The sequence below is a fragment of the Sceloporus occidentalis genome, unplaced genomic scaffold (assembly GCF_023333645.1).
Source record: "Sceloporus occidentalis isolate IW3139 unplaced genomic scaffold, rSceOcc1.0.p SCAF_1, whole genome shotgun sequence".
In the NCBI taxonomy this organism is placed as follows: Eukaryota; Metazoa; Chordata; class Lepidosauria; order Squamata; family Phrynosomatidae; genus Sceloporus; species Sceloporus occidentalis.
This window is the reverse complement of record NW_028316981.1, coordinates 239,137,241-239,164,596: the sequence shown is the minus strand read 5'-3', so window position 1 is coordinate 239,164,596 and position 27,356 is coordinate 239,137,241. Positions and strand designations below refer to the sequence as shown.

Here is a 27,356-nt window from a genome sequence, read left to right as displayed (position 1 = left end):
CCAATCACAGCGTTCTGCTCAAGGTGCTCGGGCTGCCAGTTTTGACCAATCAGAAGGGGCCGTAAGGGACATATTTGCATAGAACTGGCCCATGCCCCGCCCCTTTCCCTTGAGGTTCTAGAGAGAAAGGGGCGTGGTTTGTTTGTGGCACGAAGTTGGGGCTGAGCAGAGAGTTGGTGGTGTTTCGCACTCAGTGCCCAGAGGAGGAGGGTAAGGTTGCTGGGGTTTCTTTTGTGCCTGACGTTGCTGCTGGGGAGGGAAACTGAATTATCTTGTAGGTTATTAATGACAGACCTATTCTGGGGTAGCCATGTTGGCACCTCAAAGGCTAACAACACTGGAGAAATAACCCGGTTTGGCACGGCTTTAACTCTTTGTCTGGGTCAAGGTTATGGAATTCTGGGAGTTGGAGTTCGTTGTGGGCCCCACAACAAACTCCAACTCCCAGAATTCCATAACCTTGAGCCAGACAAAGAGTTAAAGCCATGCCAAACCGGGTTATTTCTCCAGTGTGGATGCAGCTACTTGTATATTCAGCATATGCTTTAAAGTAGGACATACTGCACCAGATATGACTGTCCCTGTCTTCTGCTCCACCAAATGCATCTGAGGAAGTAGACTGAAGTTTAGGAAAGCTCATGCTGCCAATTTCTTTCTTTCAGTCAGGTTCAAAGGTGCTGCAAGATCTCTCTGTGTACATCCTCCGCCAAAGTCCGTACTGTAAATACGTTTGATCACAGGACACTCTTCTTTCTGTCCTCCACTGTATGTGAAGAAGACTGCATCTACTCAAAGCAGGTATAACAACAAGCCCTCTTGCAAATGCAGAATCACACTGTTCACTCTGTATTAAGGGATTTATTTAGTTATTTATTTTAAAGAGAGCTATTTAGATTTCCAAAGGCTCCATTTTTCCTTTCAGGCCTTTTGTGGATAAACCCATGGGAACATGTGTTGGAGATCCGGGCTTCTATTTATAGGTTCCTCTTCCCAGTTTCTGGGTTCCTTGGTATTGTATTGATAAAGTGATACTCAATTTAGCATTTGCATATCCTGCATCCATAACCTGCACGAAAGATTACATTAGCGTGTATAATGCATTGAAAATAGACATTTTCACTTTCTAACTGTGTGAAAGCTGTCCAGATCTACCACTGTCAGCATGCTTCTTGTTGTTGTGTCCCTAAGCCATTTTCGATTCATGGTGACCCTAAGGAGAACCTATCACAAGGTTTTCTTGGCAAGATTTGTTCAGAGTGGGAGTTGCCCTTGTCTTCCTCAGAAGCTGAGAGAATGTGACCTGCCCAAGGTCACCCAGTAGGTTTCTGTGGCCGAACAGACATTCAAACACTGGTTTCCAGAGTCATAGTTCAGTGCTCAAACCACTTAACCACACTGGCTCAGTTGCTTAATAGGAAACCAATCACAATGAACTTAATGGGGCTTGCTTTTAACTAAGTGTGCTTAGAATTGGGCTGCAACACTCATTTACATTCCCATGGTGTTGAATATTCCACAAGGGCCCTCTGCAAGAAAGCTGTAGTTGTAATAGCACTGTTTTCTAACAAAGTCTTTTATTATATTGAGTATCAACATAATTTTGTCACAAACCCAGGAAAGCCATAAGCCACAATTTTATTTTTGCAGAGATTTTTGGTGATCATTGAGAGTCGTTTCATGGATAAAGGAGAATCAGAATACAACCCAGGGCAGCCTTTTCTCTATATAATGTTCCTCATCTTTGATATTTGTGTTGGTCTTCTGCCCTGTTGAATAGAGCTTCTAAATTTCATCATAATTTACATGCCAGAGAGTTCAGAAGCTCTGTCCTTTAGTTGATGAATAACTTATCAGCAACTCTTTCCAAATGCCTGAGAGTTGTTACATTCACTTCTTTTACTATTTGTACTAATAGTTTTGAATCTGTATCCTATCAGCACTTTCTCAGACATGGGCCTTGAAACATTGATTATAACAAAATATATCATGTCACAAGTACATATGCGGGGTATCTCATCCTTCCTGCATACTCTGTATCTATAATATTTCAGTAACTATTTGTGTGTGCTTGCACAATCTATTTTATGTATCATGTCTGTCTGAAACATTATACATAAAATGCTTCCATTTTGTACCTTGGGCAATCTACAAAGTTAAAGACTTTGTCTGTTTGGATTTCTGGTGGAGATCCACATGTGAATGAAAGCTTTGTACTGTTTTAAGATTCAGCATCGCAGTAAGAAAGAAAAGAAAAGCTTTTACAAAATACACAGGCAGCTAGGAAACTTGCAAACATGCATCGCTTACCCTGCCAAACATTTCTGAAAGAACGCTGTAGAGCAGTAGTAGGAACATAGAGTCAGGATTTGGAGACCTGCTTTATTTTCATACTCTAACAAGTTCCACCAAGTATGAAAGATACAATTTAGAATGAAAGGAGGGGATGCTTTTGAACATACGCTAAGCCTAACATTTTGTTTTTGGTACCATGACAGCAGCATCTTTTCACACAAAAATCAATTCCTGGTTATCCCAAGTTGTCTTTATTTCATCAGTCTAGTTTAGATGGAAAGTCATTTTGATGCTGCTATTGGTAAGTTGTGAGCCAGCATGGCGTAATGGTTGAACGTTGGACTAGGACTCTGGAGGCCATGGTTTGATTCCCTGCTTGAGCATAAAAACCCACTGGGTGACCTTGGACAAGTCACAGACTCTCAGCCTCAGAGGAAGGCACTGGCAAACTTCCTCTAAACAAATATTGCCAAGAAAAACCCATGATAGGTCACCTTAGGGTCACCATGAATAAAAAATGACTTGAAGGCATAAAGACAACATTGTTAACTAGCTGGAAGTCAAAAGCTTTTCCTGAACTACTGCAAAACTGAACAGAGATCTGCTGCTAGATCTTGACCAATCTAGTTCCTTTAATAGGGGATAGACTTGATATTTGGTGCTTATGGTGGGAAAAGAATGTGATTTGAGTGACTGGACTGATGACATTAATAAAAATGATGATACAACAATTGTTTTCTTATTTCATATTCATCCTGTTGCTTTGTAGGTTAAGCATTTCTTTTGGCTTTCCACTGAATGGGCTAAATCCTTTGTTGTCCTATCTAAAACAGGTTCCATTCACTCATTTCAGTGGTGCATTCAACCACTGGCTTTAACCCAATTATTATAACATTGTATCACCATCTTTTATTCATATTAGTAATCACCATGCCAGTTCACACATCCCAGCGACTCAGTATATATTGTATTTCAGTTGCTATACTGATACACATGGTCGGCACGTTATATATGTAGTTGATGAGCATATTGCACGATTTTCAGTTTTTAGCAGTGTTCATGGGAGAGCACATCACCTTTTGATGTTCCCATGTTATTGAACAATGGCGGGTTACAGACCGCCCATTTGGGGTGGGCTGTACCCGCCCCTTTCCCCGGTGTATCGAGGCCTCAGCTGCCAGAACGGCAGCCACTGAGGCCCCGATCTGCCGCTTTTCAGACTGCGGGGAAGCGGCAAAACACTGCTTCCCCGCAGCCTGAAAAGGGGTGTCCTTGGGGCTTCAAGCCCCAAGGACACCCCACGGCAGCGGGGAGAAGGAGAAAGGGGCTGTTTGGTCCCTTTCTCCCTTGCTTCGCTGGGCGCAGCTGTCTGAAGGCTGCGCCCAGCGATGCAAAGCGGCGCCGCAAACCAGGAAGGAGCTCCGAAATGGAGCTCCTTCCTGGTCCGCGCAAAGGGCGCACTAGGTGCCCTGGCACGGAGCGAGGATGTCGCGTCCACGCCGCCCCATATAGAGGCGGCACTGCCGTGACATCTTCATGGCGGCGGCCGTCTGGAACAGCCGCCGTCATTTTTTATGCGCAGAGCGCGTATTAGGGTTAGGGAGGTGCGGAAGCACCGCACCTCCCTAACCCTAGTACGCACTCCGCGCATACTTTAATGGCGGTGTTAACCCACCAATGTTTTGTATTGCACCATGTAAAACTCATATCCAGTTTGAAGGATATCCCTTCATATTCAAAATGGTCAGCTCCTACACTCTATGAAACTATTTAGAATCATATCTCAAATGTAATCTAACAAGATTCCACAAGCTAAACAGAAATAGCTTGTGGAAAACATGTTAATTGTTCCTATATCGTATAATTGATTATATAATAGAAAATCAATTTAATTTTTAGGTTATAAAAGAATCATGAAAATTTTGATCATTGGACTTGGAGGGTGAGTGTGAACACATGCCTTCTTCACTCTAGATTTGTCAATAATTGAATGTAGGATATGGATCAACTATATTTTTTTCATTTCCATTTTCACTTTGATTTTGCAGCCTGCTATAGCCTGGCCACATTTTCAGTGGTCAGGAGGATGGGGAGGGGAGATCTTGTTTAGCATTATTTTAGTGGAACAACTGATATCTCGCCCTTGTCCCTTTGAGTTCTTTATCAATCACTTCCCTATCCAGCTTTAAGGCTGAGCTGAAAACCATATTGTTTAGGGAAGCGTTCTCAGGGAATTTGTGATTGTCATCTGGCTGTCTGATAATGTTTGATGTGATGTGATCTGCTTTTATACTTGATGTTTTTAATTTGTCTTTTCTTTTCTACATGGTAATTTTATCTATTCCTCTATTTAATTGTTATTATCTTGGGCAGGCTTTTATATACTCTTTAATTTTACCGACTTTGTACAGCGCTGTGTATAATTACAGCGCTCTAGAAATAAAGTTTAATAATAATAATAATAATAATAATAATAAAGTAAGAAGACTATAAAATAGTGTAACAAACGTGGGGACTGATCCATGTGGGCCTTATTCAGATTCTAAATTACAAATATGAAACCAAATAATGCACATGAGAGCACAATGCACACAGGTAATTGATTATTTATGGTTGGCATATGGATATGGGATATAAATAAATCCAGAGGAAAGCTTGGATGCACCTGAATTGATGGGCACTCAGACCCTCACAGTTGTGGTTGTACACTAATGTTTCTCAAGATGCACTAAGATGCTGCTCTGCAGACCCAACAAGTTAGTTGGTGGAGAGTGAAATCTCCTTCCCCCAGAGCAAGAACAAAGGATCTTGCTAAAATATCTCCCTATGATCTTAATGCAGACTGGGAAATAAATTACTTTTCAAGGGAGGGGAAGACATCCTTATCACAGGGATGAAGTAAACAGGACTACTAGACAGCTGCAGAATCGTTTAATTCAGACTAGAGCTGTGCTTGCCTGTTACCAGCTAATCTGCATGAGAGGCCTAACAGTGTCCACTGTGCAAGGCAGTATAGGATAATGGGTCAATTTATTCCTGATTCCAAATAATTTTTCTGGTGCCATTTCTTTTTAGAATAGCAATACATCAATAAAGCAATAACATATTTCATTAAAATCACTCATGGTAACTGGCAAGACTTAGTGATCAGGAAAATGTCTAAAAAAACTAAGTAAGTCTTCAGCTTGCATGATTGGAGACATCCTTAGCTGGAGACCTAAGTTGTGACATTGGAGAGATTGCCACATAGTGGATATCACAGCAGAAAAGGCCCTCCTCTGCACTGTAGCCAAATGAATTTAACTTGGCTGTGGTATTGTAAATAGCTTCCCCCCACCACTCCAATGCATAAGAGCTGGGCTGATATATATAGAAGAAAGTGGTCTCTCAGATAACCTTGTTCTGAACATTTTAGGGCTTTAGAAACAAAGAGTTGCATTTCAATTTGATTTGGTGGCAGCCAGTGTGGGGCTTTCAGTGCAAGGACTTATACAAGCAAAATGGCAATCTACCGAGCAGCCTAGAAGTTGTATAATGTACTAGTTGCAGCCTCCAAACTAGGCACAGAGTACCCCTATATTTTCTGCATTGCAGTAGCCCAGTGAATGAATCTTGACAGCCTAAACCTTCCTAGGAACAGCCAAGCAACATATCATCCAAAGCCACCAAGGCTATCTGGTACTGGTGCAGCATTTATGCCAGCTTTTTTTATTTTTAAATAAAAGTGATTTCACTCATGCATATTTGCTGCTCCATGTTGGCCTTCCTGTTATAATGTCCTCCAGATGTATCAGAGATCGCATCTCTCATCAAGTCTAGACAGCATGCCATGTTGCAAAAGATTGAGGACTTTTTATTCACGGGAAAATCCCATGAATAAAAAGCAGCACTAGAATGCCTCTTTATTTACGGGATAATTGTGAGATAATCATGACGTTGCACAACATTGATGGGAACATACAGCTATGCTCCGGTCTTTTTTGCCAGTTTGATAAATCCTGTGTTACAGGGAACACACAACCTCCTGCAAAAGGGAGAAACTAGGAATAACCATTCTATATTTGAAATACAGAAGATACTAAAAGGTGTGTGCGAAAGAATGTATATTCTTATGTGCTTGGATTTTACAGTATGTGCTGTTTTAAAAAAATAAAAAAGTCTGAACAAAGTGTGCCTGTTGGAGTAGAATGTGGATAGTGCCCTTTTGTACAAAAGAATAGGATAAAAATGTTTAAATGAACAAATAACAAGGTTACTAATCTGGACTACTGGAACTGTGCAGTTGCTATTATGTATTGAATAATTTGCTATGCTAGCTTTCTTTCTTCACATATACAATACAGTGTAACAAATGGAGGGAAAACAACTCTGGCAGGAAAGCTTAAGGAACATCTTCCAAACTGCACTATCATCTCTCAGGATGACTTTTTTAAGGTAATAAATTCAAAGGACTAGTTCATAAACAAGTTCTTAAACTGCACTCCACTTTTAGTTCACTTGGTAAGCAGAATCCTGTTAGATGTTCAAGCCAATCCACAGTTGCACGAAGGGAAGAAAATCATTTACCCTACCATCACAATTGAATTCCCTGTTGCTTGACTCTGCCAGGCCTTAAGACTTGAAGCACAGAACTTTCCATGGTCAGGATTCCAAACGGAGGCATGTAGTTTATGCATGTAGAGAATACTTCCAAGCTCTAGATTTCTCAGACATGTCAGTGGGGATGCGATCTTGAACTATAGCTCTGTCCCCACCATCTGCATTGATTCTAATAATGTGGAGATTGGATGTCTGAGTAGACGTAATGTAGGGGAGGGCAATTACAGAATGACTGGGGGCCTTTTTTACTTTTCCCCAGAGTTCATCGGGTTGTGCCAACCCCTGTACAGCACAACAAAATGCACCCTAACTGCAAAGATTTCAGTCTTCCTACAGACTTGTTTTAGATTCTAGCCTTCAGAAAAACAGAAAGTGACCTTCAGCTCACCTCCAGTTTTTTCCTGAAGTTATTTGTGGCCTAAAACAGGCATTTCCCATGGAGATGAGAGAGCACCATTGGCCATTTTTGTATGTGTGTATGTACCTTTAGGTTGCCTGTTGAGTTAAACCCATGGTTTTCACAGGGTTTTCTTAGGCAAGGAATACTCAGAAATAGTTTTGCCAGTTCTTTCCTCTGAATTATAGCTGACAGTACCTGCCATTTTTGGTGGTTTCCCATCCAAGTGCTAACCAGAGCTGACCCAGTTTATCTTCCAAGATCAGATGGGATCTGGTGCCTTCATTTACACCCTTTTTTCCCTGAAGGGCCAGAAGCCCAGTGGCTCCACTCTGCCCACTCCTGGTTTGAAGAATTAGTCAGAAGAGCCCTTTTTTCCAGCAAAAAGGGGAATATCTCTTCTGTATTCTTCACTAGGCTTCTTGCACTATTGGCCAACTTATCCAGTCCTTGATCTTTATCATCCTCATTATCACCAATTTTAGGGCAGAAGTGTCCTTGATGAGTACTATTTTTAAAATAAAGTAATATACATTTTCATGATGTAGAGGACTTTAGGTTAATTAGTGTACAGCTATTAGGAAGTGTTCTTGTGAGTCATGTGAACTGGTACTTCTCAAAATATATGATGTAGGAGACCTGTGGTATCCCTCTCTTCCCATATGCCAGGGACCAGCAACATATTTATGCCTATTGACTAACTGTTTCTTTCTTTCCTGGAAATTTGCTGTGGACCAGCATTGGTTTGTTGACCTCCACTTTGAGTAACACAGTTGTACATTTTTTGTTGCATTAAAATAGATACGTGCTTAAAACACTGAATGTTTGTCAGTGCTACTATCATGATGACTGCCTTTGCTATGTGATGCCCACTATCAGTGCTGCCTGTCTTTCTAGAGCAGTGGTTCCCAACCTGTGGGTCGGGACCCCTTTGGGGGTCGAATGACCCTTTCATGGGGGTCGCCTAAGACCATTGGAAAACACCTATTTAATTACAGTTCTGAAGTAGCAACAAAAATAATTTCATAGGTTTGGGTCACCACAACATGAGGAACTGTATTAAAGGGTCACAGCATTAGGAAGGTTGGGAACCACTGTTCTAGAGAATACTACCACACATCTCTTAAATAGTTTAACTGATATTTATCTTTTTGCACCTCCAAGTTACCTCTGCAATGTTACTCTTTTCCATTTTTTTACAGCCAGAGTCTGAAGTGGCTGTAGATGACAATGGTTTTCTGCAGTATGACGGTTAGTAGATGAAATCTTAAATTAATGAGTACAGTTACTGAAACTGAATGTTGCAGTTTTGAAAAGAAGATGTTAATAAGCAAATATAATATTCAGATGACCGTAGCTTCTGGCAAATATGGAAGTCTATATAACACTGAGAAGTAATCTTAGTAAAAGGCTGTTGTACTGAAAATACAACAGCTTTCTGGCATGCAAATCAGTAGCCAAGGTATTTAATTTATTTCCAGTTATATAAGAATGGGTTTCCCTGCTCCTAAACTATTTTATTTGTATCCTCTTTCCCAGAATAGCTCAATTCTATGTTTGTCATAGTGTGACTCCTTTCAAGCATATAAAGGACATCTCAAGACTCTGCCTTTAAAAACTGAACACCCTGTACTTTGCTATTTTAGAAAAAGGGCATATACAATTTAAATGCTATAATATTGCTTTTACCTCTAATCACTGGGGATAAATTTGCTTGTTTAGTTCTTGAAGTAAGCTTCCCCTGCTCAACATAAGCCCCCATCTAGAATGCTGTAGGAGCAGTTTCCCCTGTTGCCCAGAGTTTGAATTCTAATGGTTGTAAATCTTGTAGCATTAGATGTTTGGCAATAACTATACCTTGCAGAGAACCAGTTGGTGCTGATGGACATAAGAAAGAGATTGTTATTTTGGCCAGCAAGGTAAACCGTGAATGGTAAAAGTTGTTTTGTCAGAATCATGAACATCCTTCTGAGATCCCACAAAGCTGTAATATATGAATGAGGCAAAGTTTATCTTCACCTTAGGTCCAGCAATTTGAAAAAGCAGGTCTTAAATTGAGAGGCTGGACTCAGTTTTATGAGTACATGTGATTAGCTATTTCTCTTGAGTCCACCCTGCTTTATGTTACATAGTGGCACAGAGGATTGCCAGTTTTAAGCATCTATAAAGGCCAATAGAGCTGGGTTAAGATGAAATTGAGTGGGCATCTTCCCGATTTGATCTGTAGGGAAATCCCTTATTATCTTGTTAAGGAGTGAAACCAAAATACACTCTTCGGAGTATAGCAAATGTAACTTATAATATGAATATTTATCCCAGTTTCCCAATAAATGACTTTCCCTTCCAGAAACAAGGAACTTAAACCAAATGTGACATCTAATACATAAAAAGTTAATGAACTTGTTCTACAGCTCTTGCAGAACTAAATATAACCACAAATCCTATGAGTAAGCTGAAATGGTTATAGATATGTATTTTGCAAGTAAATCTGTTGTGCTTGAAGAAGCAAGGACATTTCATTCCAAATATATATAATTAGGTATACAAACTTGAACATACCCAGGACACCTGCGTTCACTACTTCTTGCTATTATTAATATCATCTATCATTCCAATTTGTTCACTGCAGAAAATTTGACAGATTTGAGAACTATAATGAGATAAGAATAGAAATTAAAAGGAAATTAGAAGAATATAAAAATATAAAAGTATCATGGTTCGGTAGAATCGCATTAATAAAAATGAAAATTCTGCCTAAGATTAATTTTTTGTTTAGGATGTTGCCAATACAAATATCAGAGGTTGAAATTAAAAATTGGCAAGTATTAGTGAATAATTATCGTAATGGGAATAAAAAAGCAAGGATTAATAAAAGATATTGGTATAAACCCCAAAAAGAAGGAGGTTTGGGTCTCCCAAATTTAAAATTGTACTATAATGCAAACCAAATAAGATATATTATAGATGGAATCATAGAGAAAGGGGAATTAGATTGGTTAGAGATGGAAACAACAGGAATAGAGGAAAAATTGGAAAATATAGTTTTTAAAGAACTTACTATGAAAGAAATGAAGGAAATAGAAAACCCCTTTTTAAAGAATATATTAGAAATTTGGAAAAAAAATAAAGAAAAACTAATGCCAGCTATTTCACCTTTAACACCAGTTATAATGCTAAAAAATTTTCCAGTAAATTTAAAGGAAGAAGTAGGGAAATTAGTAAAAGGTCAAGAAATATATAGGATAAGAGAATGGATGAAGATTATGAGGGAGAAAGGGAAAATAAAGGAGAAATTGCAAGGATCAAAATTAACTTGGTATAATTGTATTCAATTGGAACAATGGATAAAGAAGTATGAGAAAAATATAGAAGAGATTAGAGAATACACAAAATTTGAACAGTTGGTTAGGCAAAGAGAAAGTATAGAGGCAAATGAAACTTTGAAAGGGGTCACAAGTGAAATATATAAATTATTATTAAAATATAATGAGAAAGAAGATTATTTAAAGACAACATGGGAGGATGATTTAGTACAAAAAATAAATGACCACGAATGGGGGAAAATTTGGAATCAACGCCATTTAAAATTTTATTCTATACGAATAAAAGAGAAATGTTACAAAATAATTTGGAAATGGTATTTAACGCCTGTAAGGTTAAGTCATATAAATAAGAATTATTCAAGGTTATGTTGGAGAGGGTGTCAAGAGATAGGCACTTATATGCATATGTGGTGGGGTTGTAGAACCGTATGGAAATTTTGGCAAATTGTATTTGAGGAGATAAAAGAAATAACAAAAATTGATTTAGAATTTAGTCCAAAGATAGCGTTATTATCTTTATATGATAAAATTAACTGCACCCAAGTTATAAAGGATCTAATTACAAATTTATTAACAGCAGCGAGATTAATGATAGCAAAAAAGTGGAAAGATCAGGGAGATTTACAAATACAAGATTGGTATAGAGAGATTTGGCAAATAGCAATTAATGATAAGTTAACTAGTGAAATTAAGTTTAGAAGAGGAATAATCAAGAGAAATGATTTCGAAGCAATATGGGAAACATTTGTACAAAAAGTTTTAGGAAAAGAAGGAGGTGTTTTACCACCAGAGGAAGAGTTACAATTCTGGAGATAGAATAATAAGAAGACAGGCTCGGGTGATGGGGAGCACTTGGGGAAGGGGGGAATTATGAAAAATATATGATGAAAAGAAATATGAACTAAAGTTAGATAAAGTAGTAAAGAATCGAATATAAAGGGATATATTATATGTATGGGGAAAAAAAAGAACTATAATGAGATATCAGTGTGATCCACTGGTTAAAATGTTGGACTAAAGCTTAGAAGATCCAAGTTCCAGACCTGACTAGAATTTTGAAAGTCAAGAAGTGACACTGGGCCAGATACTGTCAGCTTGACCTACCTCACCTGATTGTTGTGAGAATACATTAGGGAGCAAAAGACATCTTATGCTAATTGGAGGAAATGCAGGATAGAAATGAAACAATATTTGATTATGCTCTGCTCATCTGTACTGGAAAGCACTTCTCATTTATATAGCATAGCTCTCTTTCCTGGCTATTTATTTTAATCCTCAATGAATAACATCAAAATTAAAGTCTTAGGCCCGTTACAAACGGGCGTAAAGTACGTCCTCAGGACGTACTAGGGTTAGGAAAAGGTGTGCTTTACGCACGCCCCTAACCCTACTACGTCTTGAGGACGTACAAAATGGCAGTGCCCGTGTAGAACGGGCACCGCCATCTTGACGTCATGGACGCATAGCGTCTGCACGTCGCGCGGCGGAAGTCACTCTGCGAGTATGCAACTAGTGACTCGCGGTGCCACTTCTGGGGCGCAAAAAGAAGCGCCATTTTGGGGGTTCTTTTTGCTGCGTCTGGGAACCGCGCGATTGGACTGCTGCAGTTCCCAGACGCAGCAACCAGCGGCGCCGGCAGAGCGCTGTATTTGGGTGCTCTGTAACGTGCCTTAGTTATTCTAGTTTAGTTCCCATGCCCTCTTGGCTTCTCTACCAGTGCTAGATCTTAGATAATGAAAATACAGTCTGCCTTTGAGGGGGTTAGAGGCACAGGACTCTCATGGAAGTAGAAAAACCACAAATACCTGTAGGCCCCCAAACCATATTTCCCATGCAAAAAGTATCTATATTAGTGGATGGTTGAGCCTGGCTCTGCATGCATTCCCTTGCTCACTCACTCACTCTGGGAAAAAGGATGGGAAGAGGTAGGACAAAGGAGCTTAGCCCATTCCCTTCTGCTGTCCATGCAAGTGAACAACAGAAAATACTCTCTCTCTCCTCACACTCCCCCTCCCATTTGCCTCCTAGCCTGCAGGAGAGAGCAAGCAAATATGTGTGCAGCCAGACCCAGATACCCTACCAGTTTGATTTCCTTCCAGAGACATCGGTGTTATTGACACCTCTGTTAAAAATGGCATAGAGCAGCAGCAAAGGTGGTGGCAAATATAGTAATCTATGAATAATCAAATCCATGAATGTTTAACCTGCAAATATGGAGGGGCGAATGTAGCTCCATTTTAAAGGAATTTCTCCTTTCCCCGTTCTTCTCTTTATGTACCCAAGCATTAACTGAAGTATCTCATGAATGGAAATCATGCAGGCCTTGAACCTCAATCTGAACATTAAAGGCAAAATGTGTCTTCTAGTTCTTGATGCCTTGCACATGGACAGAATGGTGATGAACATACACTCTTGGATGACAAACCCAGAAGACTCTGTGTTGACACGACCACCAGAAAGGACATATGATGATCAGAAAAGAGCTGAAGATATGCGTATCTTAATTGTTGAAGGTTTCCTTCTATATAACTACAAGTAAGCCATTTTAGCCAGTTACAGTAAATAGTCCATACCAAACAAGCACATCTAATTAACCCTTTATTCTTGCAGGCCTCTCAGTGATATATGGGATAAAAAGTATTTCCTAACAATTCCTTATGAAGAATGCAAAAGGAGGAGAAGGTATAGTGCTCCTAAAAATGAGTGCTAACTATATAATGGTCCTTTGACTATGATTGCAACCTGCCTGCTATGGCTTAACAAGAGGAACGTTTTGGAAAAGGTGGAAAACATCTTTCAACTCAAGGCCACAATCCATTTCAGAAAAGTTTGGGGGAGCATTTTGGTCATGGGCTGTGCCAAGGGCAAAGCATGAGAACAAAATAATAGCATATTTTAACTTAAAGCCTTTATTGTTGGTAACTAAGCCTAACGAGAAGCATTCCAACCTTGTAGAATAAAAGGAGAAATCTGTACAAAAGTTAGCAAATTGCCACTTATTTCATGGAGAAAACAGATATGGACATCTGGGGAATACCAAAGTAGTGCACTGTAATCTCAGGAGGATTAGATTAGGCCCTCAAACCCTGCGGTTCACCAACAATACAGTCGGCCCTTCTTATACACGGATTTTCTATACACGGATTCAAGCATACACGGTTTGAAAATGTTCCAAAAAAGTATAAATTTACCTTGATGTTCCATTTTTTATTAGGGACACCATTTTGCTATGTCATTATACTTAATGGGACTTGAGCATACACGGATTTTGTTATACACGGGGGATCTTGGAACCAAACCCCAGCGTATAACAAGGATCCACTGTAATTTAAAGCTTTTAAAATCCTGCTCTATACAAGCTAGAAAGGTATGATTTTGAGCTGGACTCTTTGCTGAGACAGCCTAAGTTAATGTGTGGTTATTCGAAATCTTGCCAAGTTCACTGAGTATTATTCCCAAATACATCTACAGCCTCAGACTTTGATTCTTAAACACATGTCCTTCAAATTAAGTTCTGTAGCAATAGTGGGCAAAGTGTGTCCACCGCAAATGATTTGAACTATAGCTCCCATTAACCAGTTGTGAGGAATGCTGTAAGTTACAGCCCAGCAATAGTTTGAAGGCTGCATTTTGTTTACCCCATTCTGCTGGGACTTGCTTAAAATGGACATGTTCTAAGTCACAATGACAAATCCAGTTTAAGAGCTTTTTTTTGCAATAACATTATATACAGTAATGTGAAACATAGACAGACATTAATACTCACTCACAGAGTCATGTCCCTTGACCACATACAGATATGAAATAAATTATGACATAGGATGGACCAGGTTTCCTTTCTTAGACTGGGTAGTGTCCAGATAGGTTGGACTACACTAAAATGGTGAAGGGTCTGGAAACCATGTCCTATGAGGAATGATTTAGGGAGCTGGGAGCCTGGAGAAAAGAAGGTTAAGAGGTGATATGATAGCTCTGTTTAAATATTTGAAGGGATGTCATGTTGAGGAGGGAGCAAGCTTGTTTTCTGCTGCTCCAGAAAACAGGACCTGGAACAATGGATGCAAACTACAGGAAAAGAGATTCCACCTCAACATTAGGAGGAAATTCCTGACAGTAAGGGCTGTTTGACAGTGGAACACACTCCCTTGGAGTGTGGTGGAGTCTCCTCCTTTGGAGGTCTATAAGCAGAGGCTGGATGGCCATCTGTTGGGGATGCTTTGATTGAGATTTCCTGCATGGCAGGGGGTTGGACTGGATGGCCCGTGTCGTCTCTTCCAATTCTACGATTCTATGATTCTACAACTTCCATTGACCCTAGGCTAGTCCCTGTTGTCAAAGGCACATTGAATTAGATTGTGGGAGTTGTAATCTAATAAACCAGAAAGCTGTTATAGAGTTGGCTAACTAGGTATACAGTACAGAAACTACAGGGTAATAAGTTGCTAAATGTCTATAGAAGGCACACCTGAAGAAGCCAGTTGCAAAATTCAAAGCTGAATTAGAGTAACCTGTGCTACCTAATCCTACCTAAACTGCTAGAACAAAAACATGAAGATACAATTTAGTAATTACCACTCTGGGGTACTTTTCTGTAGCACTTACGAATATTAGATCTTCCCGCCCAAGACTTTCAGTATCTCGTACAAAGGTTATGAATATGCAAGGTGTACAAGTGACGCTCCTATCTATATTTTTATGTAGCAACAGAGTTTATAATCCACCAGACACACCAGGATACTTTGATGGACATGTATGGCCCATGTATCTGAAGCACAAGAGAGAAATGGAAGAAAATGAAACTGACATAGGTATGGCAACTGTTTTCAAATACATGGAGGTCATCCAAGTATAGGGTGTTGCTATAAGTTGTTTAGTTCTATATGAAGGATGGATTTGCCAGAATGTTTCAATATTTGTCTGAAACAGATAAGATGGAGGAATAAGAAAGTTAATAGCTAAAGATAGACTTTTTCCTCCCTGCAGCCTTATATGAATGGTTGTTGCTTTATGCTAGCTGTAATTCTAAGTGACAATTGTGAATAGCACATAATGCAGGGCTGTTATTTACAAGACAAATCCATTTGGTTAGCCTTCTTGTATATGTTGCTCTGAAGATAGTTTATATTGAGAATTTCTGGCTCTACTGAAAGTGATTGGATCTTTCACTCTTTTGCTTACAGTTTATTTGGATGGCATGCAATCACAGGAAGACCTCTTTTCAAGAGTATATAGTGATATAGTACAGGAAATGGAAAAGACAGGTGAGTGCCCAGCATGGTCTGAGATGAGCTTATGTTGATAAAAGTATCATATTTCATATTTTGTAAAATTCAATATAGCTTGTATATGGAAGATGTCCAAACAATTTTATAAAATAGTGTAATAATGCATAGGATTCCAGCCTTGTTGTTTTTAAAATTATCATAACCTGTTTTAAAGCAAATGATACAGGTTTTGCTGTCATGCATCTTCAAACTTACACGGCTTAGGTCCAGACTATTTGAGAAACCGTATCTCCCCATATGAACCACCTAGAGCCCTGAGATCCTCAGGAGAAGGCTTTCTCTCGGTCCCCCCACCATCCCAGGTTCGCCTGGTGAGGACATGAGATAGAGGCTTCTCAGTGGCTGCTCCCACCCTCTGGAACTCCCTTCCACGGGGAAACTAGGCTGGCCCCCTCATTGCTGGCCTTTCGCAGGCAGGCAAAAACATTTTTATTTAAACAGGCCTTTTGAGATCTGGCAGGCTTGGTTTTATTGGGAGATGGTCTTGGGTTGGTCTTGGGTTGCTAATTTTAACTTTGTATGCTTTAAATTTTATATTTGTAATTTTTATATTTATAGATTTTAACTGTACAATTTTAATTTTTGTTTTATGTATGTTAGCTGCCTTGGGTCCCACTTTGGGAGAAAGAAGGGATAATAATAATAATAATAATAATAATAATAATAATAATAATAATAAATCACCTCCAACTTGTGGCAACCCTATCATAGGATTTTCTTGGCAAGATTTATTCGGAGAAGATTTGTCCTTACCTTCCTGAGAGGTTGAAAGAATGTGACTTGCCCAAGGTTTCTGAGTGGGTTTCCATGTCTGAGTGGTGATTTGAAACCTGGTCTCCCAGAGACCTAGTTGAACACTCAAGCCATTTTGGCTTTATATGATATACTATTGATATTATATATTGACATTTTAGTTGTTTGTCAAAAATAATTCTACACTCAATTTGATATTTGTACATCTTGAAATTCTAGCAAACATGAGGACATAAAAATAAAATTGGAAACATACATTGGTTACAAAAGCTGCTGCTAGCACTGTGTTTGTTAACTAATTATTCATTTGTTTGTATGATTCTTTCTCCCTCAGGTGAACAAGGCACTACTATGCGTGTATAAATTCATACTCCATAATGAGAACAACCATGAAAATATTTATGCATTTGTTGGGGCTAAAAGGATGTTTTAAGAAGGTAACTGAAACCCTTACAAAAAGTAACACCACACAGCCTGTATGACATAGTGTCCTAGTAGATCTGTCATCCATCTCTTTCCTGTTGGAGATTATATATATATGCAGTGGTGCCAATCATTAATTTTGGAATTCTCGTTCTAGTGCCTTAAAACTCTCAGGTTCTGAGTGGAAGAAAACTCCTGCGATCTTTACTTCCTCTCTTAGACACCAAGTTACTCAGCTATTTCTATTTCTAGCTTTCAGCAACATCAGCAAAGGTGTATTCATTGTCTTCTTCACCTGAAGCTATCAAAGGGATTCAAGCTTGCTTTTGCTCTGCTGTTCTCTCAACTTTTTAGTTTTTTCCCATTCTACTACCCAATAATACTTCTACTCTCCAGAAGAATGAATGCATCTGCTGTTCAAACAATGAAAGACATAACAAATAGGGCCACCTTGGATGGATCATTTATGTACTCTTAAAAGATTGGAAATCTAAAATATTCCAGTTGACTGAAATCTGTGTAGCATCAAGAGAAATATTTTTAATTTTTTAAATAAAGATAACTCATTTTCAATGGCTGAGTTCTTTTACACTCTAAAAGCATGATAATCCATTAATTACAGATATCTCAAGATATCCTCTGTTGTTAATCCTGAATGGATATCAATGTATTGATTGTACATGATGGATTACCCCATTTTCATCTCCCAGGCTGCCAGATAAATATCTTACAACAGAATACTTTTCTGTTGATACTGTTTCCACCTGTGAACCCTTTCCTTTTGCAGAGAATAAATTAGGTTTCTTAATACAGTACAGAAATTAGTAATTGAGGTATTGTAAGGTCAACATTTGTAGTAAAGTAATGTATTTTTAAACAAGACTTTTCTTTTTACTATTTCTACTATTTCTTAGAATAGTTATATAACTTGTTCTCTGTCTCTTCCTATATCTGTAATGGTGCAAAGCCACTGGCACTGTATGAATAAGTCACATAGTTCTCTTTAAATATCATAGTCTTGCTTTAGCTAGATCGAGGCCCTACTGATTAACTTCTTCACCTAATTGATTTTTAAAAATGCACCACAAAAGATAGAGGTGAATTATCCCATAGCTGAAAAATGCTGAGTTTAGAATTAAACTACAGCACAATCTGTTTTCTGCTATTAAAGGTTACAGAATCCTGGCTATTTTTAAATTTTATAAAAGATTTAGAAATTCTCTCATTACAGAGTTGTAACTGAAAGACATCATTTATTTAATAATATAGATTGGAAGCCTTAGCTTCTGCATTTGGGGAGCTGCTGTAATACCATATTGTGCTACAGGCCTGTTACTGAAACCAAAGAAATATATGTCCTAACAGTGTTCCCATCACAAACTTGTTTCCCCTAGGAATGCTTTTCCTGTTATGTTTTGCATATGGAATTTGCATTCTTATGTAGAATGGACAAAGGGCATGCCATACTGGCTTGTGATGGGTCAAGGTGCTGAAGGAAACATTGGGGGGTGCACACATGGTATGTCCTATGCGTGTGCATGGACTCAAGCTTGTCCTCCAGTTAGTGTGGGTGCTCAGCTGTCATATTTTAACTGTTCTCTAGCCAGGGACAAGTTCCTCCTGTACATCTTGTGTGCTTTGCTTTATTGGATCGGCAAATATAACCTCCTGCGTAGATGAACTGCAGGAGTAGGCAACTGTGTTGCTCTGATATTTTGGTATACATTAATTAGCCTTAGTTAGCATATCCAACAGTGAGGAATTATAGGGGCTGCAGTGCAAACATCTATGAGTAACTGGGTTCTTGTACTGTTTCTGCCACAATCTTAACATGAAATATGAAAAAAAAATATTTTTCAACTATTTGTGGAAATCTAAAATCATTATATACAGTGTTTGACTTTCTATTTGCAGTTATTCTTTGGAAATTAAAAGCAGACCACAAAGGGGAAATGATCTTTTCCAGGAACACTAAGTTCCGCTTAGTCAGATCATATCTGTTTGAGTTAAGCCTTCTCTGTCCCTATAGTTTTGTAATCCGATGCACACTTCATTGAATGCTTTGTTCAGTAGTTTTGCAATCCTATTATACTCAGTGACAAGACAGGGTCAAGGCCACACTGGAACGGTGGACTGTAGTGGGGTTTCAACTCTGAACCCACACTTCTGTACATATATATGCATTACACAGTGAAAGAAACTGGGATGTGCAACAACAGTGCATTTAAATAAAACCTGTTTAATGGAACATAATCTTCCCTGTTCTTGAAACAGAAGTCTAAAGCTGCTGTGGCCACTCTTGCTTCAACATGAATGGGCCAATGCATGTAAAATGTGAATAGCTTAATTCATGATCAAATTTATCACAGCTTGTCAAATCATTTTTGAGATAAATCAACACACTCTTCAACTGCATTGAGCAAAGATGGTTATCATCAGTGAGAACTTTAAAAAATGAATGGGGAAAAAGTGCAGGGGACGCACATGCATGGCTCGATTTAGCACTAATATTTATACCTGATATCTACCCTCTAGGTACTTATAAGGTTGCGGGTTTGGGCGGGACTTTCCTGGTTTTTAGGGGTTTGGGAAGGTCCTGTCCCGCTATTTACATTTTCCCGGGTTTTGCCAAGGCTGCCACCATTGCGGCCACTGCTGCTGCGGCCGCCACCTGCGGTGCCTCACTCGCCGCTCACCCCCCTCTTGTACGCCCGCATGCAGCAGGGCTAAAGGAGAAGGAGCTCCTCCTCTTCTTGAGGCTGGCCAATAGCTGGAACAGTCCACCCCCTGCAGGAGCCTGTGACTGCTGGCAGGGGGTGGGCTGTTCCAGCTCCTCTGCCCCCATTGCCCAGCATCAAGAGGAGGAGCTTCGGCTTCTCTATTTAGCCCCGCGGGCTGGGTGCACAAGAGTGGGGCGAGTGACCGGTGGCGAGCGGAGACTGTGGAGGCAAGGCAGCGAGTGAGGCAGCAGTGAGGCAAGCGAGGCGGTGGCAAACAAGGTGGTGAGGCGGCAGTGAGGCGGCTTGGCAAGCAAGAGAGGCGAGCGGCGGCAGCAAGACCAAGTAGGTCTCTGGGGGGACTGTGGGTGGGAGAGGAAAGAGCCTTTTCCTGGTGCCACATGGCGCCATTTTCAGCCTTCTAAGCCTCTGGTGGGGACTAGGGACTCTAGTTTTGTGAGTCATTGAGCCTTCTCTGTCAGAGAGCTCTGAGGCCAGCATAAACTACAACTCCCAAGCCCTAAGCCAGGGCAGTTAAGATTGTCTCAAACTGGATTATTTCTGCAGTGTGTTTTGGACCTGGGGCTGCATCCGCACTATGGAAATGATTCGGTTTGAGCCCGCTTTAAAGGCCATGGCTCCAGGCAATGGAATTCTGGGAATGGGAGTTTGTTGACACACCAGAGACTGCCTCTGGCTCAATGCTATGAATGCCTGGGAATTGTAGTTTGCAGTGGCACCAGAGACTGCCTCTGGCTCAATGCTGCAGAAGCCTGGGAATTGTAGTTTGCAGTGGCACCAGAGACTGCCTCTGGCTCAGTGCTACGAATGCCTGGGAATTGTAGTTTGCAGTGGCACCAGAGACTGCCTCTGGCTCAATGCTATGAATGCCTGGGAATTGTAGTTTGCAGTGGCACCAGAGACTGCCTCTGGCTCAATGCTGCAGAAGCCTGGGAATTGTAGTTTGCAGTGGCACCAGAGACTGCCTCTGGCTCAGTGCTACGAATGCCTGGGAATTGTAGTTTGCAGTGGCACCAGAGACTGCCTTTGGCTCAATGCTACAAATGCCTGGGAACTGTAGTTTGCAGTGGCACCAGAGACTGCCTCTGGCTCAGTGCTATGGAAGCCTGGGAACTGTAGTTTGCAGTGGCACCAGAGACTGCCTCTAGCTCAATGCTACAGAAGCCTGGGATTTGTAGTTTGCAGTGGCACCAGAGACTGAATGATATCCAGCTTAAAACTGAAAAGCACTTATTTTTTCTTTTTATTCAGAAACAGTTGTTTTTTGTCAAATTGATTATAATAAGTATAAAAAAATTGAGAATGTAAATAAGATTAAGATGTGAAATGAGCAAATCGAAATAAAAAATACTTTTAAAAAAACCCTGAAAAGCACTTTGAATTGTGTCTGGAAACTGACCTTAAGGCAAACCTATCATGGGGCTTCTTGACAAGATTTTCTAAAGAGGTTTGTTGTGGCCTATTGCTGAAGTTGAGAGAGTATGACTTGCCTAGAGCCACCCAGTGGGTTTCACAACATTGCCTCATACTATATTTGTTATTTCCAACCTTTTTGGTTCATCTGGAGTCGGACATTCATTATGATTCTTCACATATATAGTCTACCTTTCAAGATTACACCTCAAGAACGTTCACACATATTAAAACATTCTATGCTAACAAATTATATACACAAATACAGTAACATCCAAAATCTACAAAGCAGTGATACCTTTATAGGACCAACCAAAATGCACAAAATATATGATTGCAGGCTTTCAAAGCTCCACTGACTTCTTCATGAGGCAAAAGTGTGAAAAATCCAACAGAAGGAAGAAAGAAAATATGACGGTGTTGGAGTCATAGGCCTATACTTTGTCAAGATATTGTTAGTTGTTCTTAGTGTAGATGGTAGCAACAGAGGGATAGCCATGTAGACAGAGGCCATTCCTCCTTTTTTGCTATGACAGAGACAACCTGGATCTTAAAGGAGGTTTCTTTTTGTGTTGCTAATGGAGATTAAAGTTTATTTTCTGGACTTTACAGCCTTTTGTCTCCAGTGGGAGGAAAGAGCCCTTGCTCACTTAAAAGCATTACTTTTCTATAAGCTTCTATTGCTAATTTATATAATTACTAAACTCATGATTAACTATGGCCTGTTACAGACAGCCAAAATAAAGCTGCTTCGAGTCACAGTGGAGGTATGGTGTTTCAATGATGCATGTGTCCTAAGAGTCCAGAAGCCACACCAGTCCTTAGGGCTGGAGTGTGCCTTTGGTGCGACTTCTAGACTCTTAGGACACATGCATCATTGAAACACCATTCCTCCACTGTGACTCGAAGCAAAAACGAATCCCCCTATAAACGCCCCTAGTCCCATTCGCTGTCCTCCACACTCTTCGTCGTTCGAGTCATCTACAACTGCAGTTGATGCATTTATCTCTTCTCCAAGACAGTCTTGCCACTTTCCGTACTGCTCTAAATCGTTTTCCAGTCCACCTAAGCGTTCTGCTCTCCATGCCGCCTTAAGCACTCTCTTCCCCAATCCTCCTCAAGCACTGTGTTCTCCAATCCTCCTGAGATGGTCTATTCTCCAGTCCACCTTAAACATTCTGTTCTCCAGTCCACCTTCGTTGTCAATTCTCTGGTCCACCTTATGCGCTCTGTTCTCCATTTTGCAGTCCACCTTAAATGCTCTATCTACCATCTTGGGGGGGGGGGGGTGCTTGCACATCCGGGTCAAGGGTGGCTCCTTTTCTGGTTTAGCAAGTTGCAGTTGGGGGTAACTCCTTCTGCACTTCGAAGTCTCCCAGCCCCTGAACACGAATCGTCCTGACCGTCTTTTCCGACCTTAGGACGCAAATCCCCAAATCTCCTTCGCTAGTTTATACGTAAGTTCACAGATGTTTTATGATGGTTGTTCCAATACCCAAAGCTGTGTCCGCTTGCCTGGTCTCTCCTTACTCTGATGGATTTGGCTCCATCCATCATGCCAATACTTGGAGGAGGGGAGTTGTTGTGCAGATTCAGTCCTCAAAAGAAACCACTTAATAAATGAGTGGATGTATTAGTTGCTGTTTCTCGGAAGGTAAAAATTGGGTGGCAGTCCTGATATCAACATCAACATCATCATCATCATCTTTGCCAAATAGAAAACTTGTATTCGCATTGAAAGCACCCAAAGTGGATTTTTAATGCTTTCAATGCGAATGCAAGCTTTCTATTTGGCAAAGATGATGTTGATGTTGATATCAGCCTCTGGGGGGAGGAAGGGATGTAGCTGCTGATGCCACACCTTAATCATCATTAACATCGCCACCCCAGGGCATTCTTGTTTTGCTCCACTGTAATTGCCATGGCTCAGTGTTATGGTGTAGTAACAATTAGTAACCACTGACTTAACTGCTCCAATGGAACTCTGGGAATGTGCGTTTGCTTTTGCGTCCAATTTGGATGCCAAACCAAAAGTACGTTCCCAGAGTTCCATGCTCCAAACGGTCTGAGCTATGACCAGAGTACTGAAATATGCCCTTGTAGTTTTTGTTAGACTCTTCAGACTCGAGAGCATGGGTCCCAAGAGGAGGACGAAGTTTAATGAGGAATACACCAGAGAGTTCCCATCCATCAAGCGGGGGCGCACTGAATTCGAAGCCACATGCGTTCTGTGCAAGTAAGTTCCTTCTGTAAGCTAAGTGAAAATGAAAATCGTTAAACATTGCTCCATTCTTAAATGTTACTTATGTAAAATCATTTCCCCCCCATTTTCACAGTGCTTCTTTTTCCATATCACACGGTGGGCGAAATGACATAGCCTGTCACATTGCAACCATGAAGCATGTGAATGCCGCTGCAAGATGTCCTCCATCCACCGAACAGCAAACATCATTTTCTGCATCAAACAAATCGGAAGCACATGAGGTTGCTATAGCAGAGGCAACCTTTGCTTTTCATACTGTAAAGCATCGCCAGTTGCATAATTCAGCAACATGTACAAGCAAGCTGATGTCGGAAATGTCTGGGGACTCTAAAACCGCTGAAAAATTTTCAAGTCTGGAAACCAAAACTGAGACGGTGGTGAACAATGTAATTTCACCTTGCATTCAGTCTGATTTAAAGGAAAGCCTTGACAAATGTGGTTATGTTGGTGTTAGTACAGATACTAGCAACCATAACTACCACAAGATACTCCCGGTGATTGTACAGTACTTTGACAAAGAGGAGGGTGTTCAGTCAAAGCTTTTAGAATTGGTGGAACTGCAGAATGAAAATGCTGACACTGTTTCAGAATACCTTCACAGTGTTGTTGTACGTAATGGAATTGATGGGAAAATTAGCTCATTTGGGGGAGACAACACAAATACCAATTTTGAAGGTTTGGCAAGGAAAGGGAGAAACAATGTTCTTACCAAATTTCAATGTAAGCTGGGCAGAACAATTGTTGGAGTTGGGTGTCCTGCCCATATTTTGCACAACTCCATACAAGCTGGAGCTGACCACCTTTCAATTGATGTTCACTCTATCATAGAGAAGGTGTATAATTACTTTTCTATATACACTGTTAGGGTTGCATCACTTATGGAATATTGTGAGTTTGTGAATGCAACATACCATGATCTCTTGAGTCATGTAAAAACTAGGTGGTTAAGCCTGTTTCCAGCAATTGAGAGGTTCTTACAGATGTTTGAACCACTGAAGTACTATTTTTTGTCTCTGGATAAATGTCCAGTTCATCTGCAATCCTTTTTCTCCGATGAAGCTGGGGAGGCCTATTTTTGGTTCTTACGTTCACAAATGAGTCTCTTTCAAATAGCTATAAGCAGAATTGAGAGGAAAGACATTTCTGTTAATGAAGTCAGAATGATTTTAGAGGGTGTAATTAAAACCTTGAACGAAAGACATAGTCAAGCCTTTATTTCGTCGAAGGTAAAGACTTTGTTAGCTGATGTATCTGAAACAAGAGCTGTAAAAATTAGAAATGAATGCATGTCATGTTATGAAGAAACCATAAGTTATCTGTCAAAATGGAGCGAGTCTCTCTCTGAACTCAAACATTTTGATTGGCTACTTTTGGAGAGATCAGTTTCGTGGGAAGAGGTAGAATGTACTTCTTTGTGGCTACAGAAAAATAGCTATTGTGAGATTGATGAAGCAAGGTTGTTTGATCAGCTGACAAAACTGCAGTCGTTTCTAACTGAGAATCTAACAGATTTTGATTTGGACAGTTTGGCACACAAGAGGTGGGTTTTATTTTTTAAAAGCTGTGTTTCAGAAGAACAATATTATGAGCTTCTGAAGATAGTACAGTTTTACTTCTCTCTTCCAGGGCATAATGCCAATGTAGAGAGAGTTTTATCACTGATGAATGCCCAGTGGACTGATGAGAGAAATAGATTAGCTTTGCCATCTCTTTCGGCCATTCTGGACATACAGTACAACATGGCTAATGTAAGTTGCTCTGATTTTTACAAACTCATGAGCAGTGAAGAAAAGTCAAAGTACCTTGACCAAATACACACTTCTGAGGAGTACAGCTGGTACAAGAAACCTAAAACTGAAGAGGAACTCACTTATGAAACCACCGTGATATGTTAAATATGCAATACAGCCATGTGTTTACCCATGTTAACTGTTAAACCCAAAGGGTTTGTTTATGGAATAAGCAACTGAAATATGTAAGAAGCTATTTTAAATATAGCCATGTTAAATGTTAAAACCATGTTCACTATTAAAATGTGTGTGTTTTTGGGTAAAACTGAAATTTACAATAAAGTAAGCCATGTTAAATACCAAAATGTGCTGTGTGTGTTTTGGGATTGGGGGTGGGGGTTGGCCAGAAGGGAAGTACATTTCTGCTATCTGTTCAGGAATAATGTCAAAATGCCTTCCAATTTGAGCATAAGCATGCGTTTATATTAATGCTTTTTAAATGTCCAGTCGGCCCTTCTTATACACGGATTTTTTTATACACGGATTCAAGCATACACGGTTTGAAAATGTTCCAAAAAAGTATAAATTTACCTTGATGTTCCATTTTTTATAAGGGACGCCATTTTGCTATGTCATTATAGTTAAAGGGATTTTGTTATACACGGGGGATCTTGGAACCAAACTCCAGCATATAACAAGGGTCCACTGTATTAATTCTTTTGGTTTTTAGTTGGTCATGTCCTCCATTTCTAAAAAATGTCTTACAATTGGGCCTAAAATTTCTCCTACATTCATCCTACATTTTGTCCTAAAATTTCTCCTACATTTTTTCTATATTTGTCCCGGTTTGGAAGTAGGCAGTTATGGCAACCCTAGGGACTTAGTGAATTAACAATGGGATTTCAGACTGGTTGGCGGCTTTAACTTTAGGGTTACAAGAACAACGATTGGTTTAGGACAACCCTATGAAATCACATGGGTGACCTTGGGCAAGTCACATGCTCTCAGCCTCCAGCGGGGAAAGCAATGGCAAACCTCTGAACAAAACTTACCCAGAAAGGTTCACCTTAGAATTGCCATAAATTGGAAACACCTTGAAGGCACACAACAACAAAGGATAGAAGGACAAGGAAGTTGGCTGGGAACATGGGAGTGAATAGGCAGGAGATATTGGCTTACTTGCCTTGGTGTAATGAAACCTATTTTGTGTGAAAGGATATGCAGAAAGCCTGGCATGGGAAGGAAAGAGCAATCAGCATTCATTTATTATTACAGTATTATTATTAATCTTTATTTATAAAGCGCTGTAAATTTACACAGCACTGTACATACAATCTTTTTAATTGGACGGTTCCCTGCCCTCGGGCTTACAATCTAGAAAGACATGACACAGAAGGAGAAGGGAGTGGTAGCGGGGAAGGGGATGAGGGCCAGCAGTTCTTCTCTACCTCCGAGGCCTGGATCAGGGGAGATGGACTGGAGGGAGGACTTGGCTTCTTAATGGATGGTTAATCATTCAGCTTTTATTGGAACACCACCTAGGTCTTACACATGTCCTGGGTCTACATTTCTTCCCCATGGGAAATCTCCCTATATTCCAAAGGTTATCATGACCTCTGGAAAATGCTTGTCTCCAAATATGAGAATATGAAAATATGGAGATCCCAATTGTAATTCAGGGTATGTAAACACTACACAAAAAAGACAAGAGGGGAGGCCCATTTTGGGGGCGGAGAGGATTTTTTATTTATAATGTTTTAATCCGGGGTGGAAATTGTGGCTTTCCCTCTGGCTAGGTTTGCTAGGACTGCTGGCAGCTGCAGTCCAACATCTAATAGGATGCACAGTTCCCAACCCTGCATCATAACGGCTCTGGAGTGCCTGAGGTAGCGAAGAGGGAAACCAGATAAGGCAGCACAAAGAAAACACGAAAGCAACACATGCAATATTTGCAATATTTCAGAGGTTGGCCTCTAAAACACTTGGGGGCTTTGGTATCAACTCAAACAGGCTACCTTTAATCAGTCTTGCTGCACCTGACTATGGCCTGTTACAGACTTCCAAAATAAAGCTGCTTCGGGTCTCTTTGGAGGTATGCTGTTTAAATGATGCATACATCCTAAGAATCCGGAAGCTGCAC

The 27,356-nt window shown here is 40.1% G+C and overlaps 2 protein-coding genes across 7 annotated transcripts; both read left to right on the top strand.

Annotated features, from left to right (window-relative positions):
• Positions 1-131: 131 nt before the first annotated feature.
• NMRK1 (nicotinamide riboside kinase 1) lies at positions 132-17,645 on the top strand. Of its 6 annotated transcripts, none has more exons than XR_016277362.1 (12): positions 132-210; positions 663-798; positions 923-980; positions 4,192-4,234; positions 6,636-6,726; positions 8,491-8,539; positions 12,978-13,146; positions 13,222-13,293; positions 15,313-15,419; positions 15,792-15,872; positions 16,984-17,086; positions 17,325-17,645. XR_016277362.1 is itself a non-coding variant. In XM_089490743.1 (11 exons), the coding sequence occupies exons 3-11, from the start codon at positions 950-952 to the stop codon at positions 17,010-17,012; spliced, it is 672 nt and encodes a 223-aa protein (XP_089346869.1). In that variant the 5' UTR covers positions 132-210; positions 663-798; positions 923-949; the 3' UTR covers positions 17,013-17,645. The 6 variants fall into 6 exon arrangements, 4 of the variants coding, with proteins under 4 accessions (XP_089346869.1, XP_089346878.1, XP_089346886.1 ...); XR_016277361.1 differs by having other exon boundaries at positions 17,230-17,645; XM_089490743.1 differs by having other exon boundaries at positions 16,984-17,645.
• A 4,895-nt stretch (positions 17,646-22,540) lies between these two features.
• On the top strand, positions 22,541-25,581 carry LOC149323663 (uncharacterized). Its single transcript, XM_089511910.1, has 3 exons — positions 22,541-22,680; positions 23,327-23,459; positions 23,560-25,581. Exons 2-3 carry the CDS (start codon positions 23,356-23,358, stop codon positions 25,379-25,381), a joined length of 1,926 nt encoding a protein of 641 aa, XP_089368036.1. The 5' UTR covers positions 22,541-22,680; positions 23,327-23,355; the 3' UTR covers positions 25,382-25,581.
• The last annotated feature ends 1,775 nt before the right edge of the window (positions 25,582-27,356 follow it).

What these genes read in the sequence shown, in the direction of transcription:
- NMRK1 (XM_089490743.1), top strand. Translation starts at nt 950, where the DNA reads ATGTGTTGGAGATCCGGGCTTCTATTTATAG. An exon ending in TGGTTTTCTGCAGTATGACG is followed by an intron (nt 8,540 to 12,977) that starts GTTAGTAGATGA and finishes TGTGTCTTCTAG; the next exon opens with TTCTTGATGCCTTGCACATG. An exon ending in AGAAAATGAAACTGACATAG is followed by an intron (nt 15,420 to 15,791) that starts GTATGGCAACTG and finishes TTTTGCTTACAG; the next exon opens with TTTATTTGGATGGCATGCAA.
- LOC149323663 (XM_089511910.1), top strand. Translation starts at nt 23,356, where the DNA reads ATGGGTCCCAAGAGGAGGACGAAGTTTAATGAGGAATACACCAGAGAG. An exon ending in GCCACATGCGTTCTGTGCAA is followed by an intron (nt 23,460 to 23,559) that starts GTAAGTTCCTTC and finishes CCATTTTCACAG; the next exon opens with TGCTTCTTTTTCCATATCAC.